At 42.4% G+C, this 6,119-nt stretch overlaps 1 protein-coding gene across 2 annotated transcripts in view; it reads right to left on the bottom strand.

The window, feature by feature from the left end:
- LIMK2 (LIM domain kinase 2) overlaps positions 1 to 6,119 on the bottom strand; it is a 102,847-nt gene that overhangs the window by 18,356 nt on the left and 78,372 nt on the right. For both annotated transcript variants that reach the window (XM_006894801.1, XM_006894802.1), the window contains one exon: positions 365 to 500. In XM_006894801.1, coding sequence (XP_006894863.1) covers positions 365 to 500 — 136 coding nt within the window. The remainder of the gene's footprint in view (positions 1 to 364; positions 501 to 6,119) is intronic.

Below are 6,119 nucleotides of genomic sequence, written 5' to 3'. Positions count from 1 at the left end.
ATGATGATGATGATAATAAAAAATAGGTACTGAAGGTGAAACCCTCGTCAGCCAGCTCACTCCAGGATCTCTTTCTGATTCCCTAAATGTAATATTGGCACTTCATCCTCTTGACCTGTAATACTCCCCTATTCTACGCATCCTGTCTACCTACCTACCTGCCCACCCATTCCCAACATCATGACGGCTTTGCGGGAGGAATTTCACCTTTGCACCCCAGAGGAGCTCAGCACACATCTGTTAAGTGAATAATCGAGAGGGGGGACCCCTGAACTGACTGAAGGGGACAGGCCAAGGGGAACAGCCGGTTTGACCAATGGACTCTGATGACCAGGAGGGGGTAGAGAAGAAAGGACTTACTCACCATCACGGGCCCCGTCATCAGCAGGGAGCAGCCATGGCAGAACTCCCCGAACTTCCCCCAGTAGTCCTTGTGGCAGTAGAGCTTGCCATCCTTCTCATAGTACCAGTTGGTAAGGGAGTCCTGGCACTCTGAACACCTGAAGGGCAGGACAAACACAGAGGAACCCTCCTGAATTCCTGGGACTGGAGCGCATAGACAGACAGACAGTCCTCTATCTGACCCAAAGCCAAGCCTGGGAAGAGTCACTGCTCAACGCAGTTGGCCCAGGGGACACCTGTGTGGAGCGACCAAGGCCACTAAAAGCATGGCTGTGTTGTGAGCTTCTGTTGGTACCAGTTTCTTAACCAATTTGGGCTATTGAGCCCTCTAAAGGCCAAAGGGACTTCCTTAGAAGAATGTACGTGCAAAGAAAATGTGTATCTATGTGCCGTCAGGAAATCAAAAGATGAATTACATTGGAAAATCTCCAGGGACCTCTCCAGAGTACTGAAAAGCAACAATGTCAGTCCAGAGACTAAGGGTGTGCCTAATCCAGGCCACGCTCTTCGCAATTACTTGCTATGCATCAGAGAGCTGGACAATGACTAAGGATGACAGAAGAAGAATCGATACCTTTGAGCTGTGGTGCTGGAGAAGAGTCCTGAACATACCATGGACCACCAAGAAAATCAATAGGTCTGTCTTGGAGAGAGTGAAACCAAGTTTCTCATTGGAGGCTATGATTTTGAAGCTCTGTCTCACATACTTTGGGCATGTGGCCAGGAGGGACCAGTCCTTGGAGAAGGACATCATGCTCGGAAGGGTGGAGGGTCAGCGACATAGAGGAAGACCTTCAACAAGATGGACTGCCACAGTGACTGCAGCTCAAGTGGGGCTCAAGTGTGTCAGAGATGGTGAGGCTGGCACAGGCTAGGACAGGGCTCACTTCTGCTGCTCACAGGCCACTATTAGTCATACCTTATTTTATGGCACCTAACAACAACAACAACAACAACAATCTTTGACAGCACTGCTGATGTAAGTAGATTTCATAATGATGTTGTTGGGCCATCAATTCATTACAACCCCTTGCAGCCCTATGAACAATGGCTCTGAACCTTGCTCTATCCTGAGCCAACCTCACTGTCTCTGACATATCTAATCCCAATGCCACAGACACTGCGTCACTCAATCATATCTAAGGCTGTCCCCTTCTTCACTGACCTTTCCAACCATGAAGCCTTGCTCCAAGGACTGGCCTCTGCTGACAACATGCCCAAAGTATGTGAGATGGAAGTTTCTAAATCTTTGCCTCCAAGGAGCAACCTGATTTCATTCTTTCCAAGACAGACCTGTCTGTTTTCTTGGCAATCCATAGCATGTTCAATACTCTTGTATTATTGTTATGTGCTGTCAAGTTCAGTACAACTCAAAGTGACCCTATGAACAATAGATCTGAACTTTGCTGTGTCTTGAGCCAACCTCACCTCTCTGACACGTGAACCCACATTCTCCAGCTTGTTGCCCATATTTTAAGTCCATGTTAATCCTAAAGAAGCAATCAGACAAGGGCAAAATGTGAATCACTGTATAAAACTACTGGTCCTGGCTCTTCCAAAGTTAATGCTACAGGAAGAAAACAAAGGAACAAAGATTCAAAAAAGTATAGAGATACAAGAAAGCAAATATAAGACTTAAGCCTTGGATTTAATTGGGGGAGGACCACAGCTGTTAGCATAAATTTTTTTAAACAATTGAGAGAATTTTAATTTGGACTATTTATTATGAAATTACTGTCAATTCTCTTAATGTGATGATGTTTCAGTTATGTAGGAGAATTCTCAGGAGAAACATGTTAAAGTATTTAATGGCAAAGACTCAAGTTACACAGCTTACTTTTAAGTAGCCCAGGAAAAGAGAAAAATAAAACCCAAAACAACAAAATACCACTCACAAACGAGAAAATTTAGCAAACAATGAATTAAAGGCATGCAGAGGATCTCTGAAATATCTTTTAAACTATTTGGTAGATTTGAAAATAGTCACAATAAAATGTTGGGATGCTCGAGGCCACTTTCTACCTAAATAAATTAGCTGGGGTAGGGTGAGGTGGGTGGAAGGAAAGATATGGGCGAATACAGAGGTCCTTTAAAAAAATTACCTACATGATACCAAGTTTCAAACAACTGCTTTCAAACCAAGATGAGAACTGTAAGAGGGCAGGGCAGCTAGATGAATGGAAATGGAGTAACCAGAATGGAAACAGACTGTCTACGCATTGCAAAGAATGTACTCAATGCCATTCGACAACCTGGGTAGAGACTGGTGAATGGGAACCTAAATTTCTGTGTAAAACTTTACTGAAAACATTACTGTTAGGTGCTGTGAAGTCATGTATAACCCATAGTGACCCTATGAACAACAGATCTGAATCCTGTCCATCCTGTATCAGCCTCACACTTCCTGACACACTACAGCCCATGGCAGCAGTCACTGTGTCAATCCACTTGGTTAAGGGGCTTCCTGTTCTTCACCAAACTTCAGCCCTTCTGAGCATCATGTCCCTCTCCACAGGATACAGTAGGAGGGAAATTTTAGGAGGGAAAAACAAAGACTGTATTAGCATTGCCCACGACGGAAATGTGAGGACTGTGGCTCTTGCTGGACAGTCACCTGGTTGGGAAGCTCTATTTCTCAGTCAGGCTGGGTGTGTTCTTGGGCCAGGTCTACACAGACAACCTACTCCTCATTTTGAGTCTTTCAGCAGAGTTAAGAATGTCCTGGGCTGCCCACTCAGTAAAACGTCTTTCTTTATAGTGAGCAGACTCTGTGCTCTTGTTGCAAGTTCTTCTGAGAGGCAGTTTGAAGCTGGAAATACCTGAGGTGGCTTCAGACGCTGCCACTTACTAGTGGTGTGGTTCACTTCTCTGACTTAGCTTCCTCATCTGTAAAACGGACTGCTGTGAACCATATGAAACTGTTATTGCTGTTGTTAGGTGCTGTAGAGTCAGTTCTGACTCGTACAAACTTATGCACAGAACTAAACACTGCTAGGAACTGTGATGCTGTTGTTATGTGCCTTCGAGTTGCCTGCTATTCATAGTGACCTTATGTACGGCAGCTCTGAAGCCTGCCCCGTCCTGAGCCAGTCCCACTGACTCTGACACATCTACCCCTCATTGCCCCAGTTACTATATCAATCTATCTCATCTGGGGTCTTCCTCTCCTGCACTGTCCCTCCACCCTTCCGAGCATGATGTCCTTCTCCAAGGACTGGTCTCTCTTGGCCATGTGCCGGAAGTCTGGGAGACAGAGCTTCAAAATCCTAGCCTCCAAGGAGAAACTCAGTTTCATCCTCTCCAAGACAGACCTATCTGTTTTCTTGGCAGTGCAAGGTATGTTCAAGACTCTTCTCCAGGATCACCACTCAAACGCATCAATTTTTCTTCTTCTTCTTCTGTCATCCTTTGTCATTGTCCAGCTCTCTGATTAGGCACACCTTAGTCTCTATACTGACATCACTGCTTTTCAGTACTCTGGAAAAGTCTCTGACTCAAAGTTATTATGTTCAAACCCACTGCTGCAGCCACTGTGTCAATATCTTATTCCAGTCTTCTTTATGCTGTCCTTCTGTTTTACTGAGCATGACATGATTTAGGGGGGGACTGGTCTCTCCTGATGCCGGGTGAGAGGAAGCCTTGCCATCTTTGATCATAAGCAGCATTTGGCTATACTTCATCCAAGGCAAAGTTGCTTGTTCCTCTGGAAGCTCATGGTATATTCAATATTTTTTGCCATTGCCATGATACAAAGACTTCAACTCCTCTTTGGTTTCTGGCTTTCAAATGCTTCTGACTGAGATTACCCTAGCTTGGGTAGGGCCCACCTTAATCTTCAAAGTGACCTCTTTGCTCTTTTAACTTTAAAGAGGTTCACTGAGGCAGCTTTCAATACGCTGTCTCATTTCTTGACTGTTGCTTCTTGGACATTGACTGTGTAACCAAGGAAAACTAAATTTTTGGGAAGGTGAGTATTTTCTCCATTTACAATGTAAATTATTGGTACAGGTGCAAGGATTTCAGTGTTTCCTTTTTATTAAGGTGTAATCCATATTAGAGGCTGTAGTACTTTCAGTAATTGCTTCAAGTCTTTGCTTTCACAGAGCAAAGCTGTGTTTCAAGGAGCCTTCCTACTATTCTGATGCTACATTACCCTTCATTTAGGCTAGCTTCTCTATTTGTTCAGCATATAGATGACTTAAGGTGAAAGAATCCAGCTCTAATACACACCTTTCCAGATTTTAAATCATGAGCTATTCTCTTGCTCTATTTAAATGATTATCAATGTACAAGTTCTATATGAGCAGAGAAATGTTCTGGAATTTTCATTCTTCAGAATGTAATCCATAACCCATTTATAGCCCAAACAGTTTGCACAATGAATTAGAGGTAAATATTTTTCTTGTATTCTCTGCATTTGGCCAAGATTCATGTGGTATCAGCAAGGATAGTCTTCATTCCATGTTCTCTGCTGATTTGAGCTAGAATTTCTGGCAGACCTCTGCTTCTCCAATTGTTTTTAAATTACTTTCAGCAAGATTTAACTTGCATGTGACTTTTGTCACTTGCAGTGACTGTGTGTATTGTTTCTTTTTTTTTGTCATTTCTTGTGTTCTTCTACATTTATCTTTAGTATTGCAACTTCATGCTTGAATTTTTCTCTTCCTTTTTTTTTTCAGCTTGAGAAATGTCCACTCTTTCCTTTTGGTTTAAAATCAGAAAAGGTGTGTACTAGAGCTGGATCCTTTCACCACACATCATCTATATACTGAAGAAAAAATTAGAGAAGTTGGACCACATGAAGAGTAAGGGAGCATCAGAATAGTAGGAAGGCTCCTTAAAACACAGCTTTGCTTGGTCAAAGACAAGACTTGAAGCAATTACTGATGGTGACCAAATGCTACAGCCTCTAATATAGATTACATAAATTAATATAAAAGAAACACTGACATCATCATACCGGCACTACTTTCAACTGTAAATGGAGAACATATTCACCTTCTCAAAACTAGTTTTCTTTGGATCCATAGTCGATGGTTTTTGCACATTCCAGCACAGTATTTTACTTTTTGTTCCTGAGCTATGCTTTGAAATCTTCTGTTCAGCTCTCTGATATCACTGGTTCTACTAGTCACATCTGCTTCTCTATCTACATTCTAGAGCAAGTTCCAGAGTCTATTCCTCTCACTTCTTTGAGGTTCCCCCCCCTTTTCTTTCTTTCCTGTCTTTTTAATGACCTTTTCTTCATGAATGGTGTCCATGATATCATCCCTCAACTCATCTGGTCTTTTTTATTCATGTTCAATCCATTCAAGGCCATTCCTTAGATAGTTTCTAAATTCTTGTAGAATATACTCAACTTTAGCTTTTAGCTCTTGTGAACTTGTTTCAATTTTCTTTAGTTTTAGTCTAAATTTGTAGATGAGCAATGGACGGTTTGTTTCAGTTTATCCCTAGCCTGGTTCTGACTGATACGGAGCTTCTCATTAGATGTCGTCGATTTGATTTGTTTTCCAGCTGGTGAGCTCCATATGTACAGTTGTTTATGCTATTTAAAAAAGGCGTTTGTAGTGAGTATGTCCCTTGATCATACAAAATCCTATAAGGAAAAATTCTAAAAACGTATTGCGATGGGAAAGTCTGCGGTTAGGGACCTCTCTAAAGTACTCAAGAGCAACAGTGTCTCTCTGGAGACTAAGGTGCGCCTGATACAGGCC

Source organism: Elephantulus edwardii, unplaced genomic scaffold (assembly GCF_000299155.1).
Source record: "Elephantulus edwardii isolate Elephantulus edwardi_28Jun2011 unplaced genomic scaffold, EleEdw1.0 scaffold00151, whole genome shotgun sequence".
NCBI classification, from domain to species: domain Eukaryota; kingdom Metazoa; phylum Chordata; class Mammalia; order Macroscelidea; family Macroscelididae; genus Elephantulus; species Elephantulus edwardii.
The sequence above is the reverse complement of the archived record's forward strand: the minus strand, read 5'-3'. Positions and strand labels throughout refer to the sequence as shown.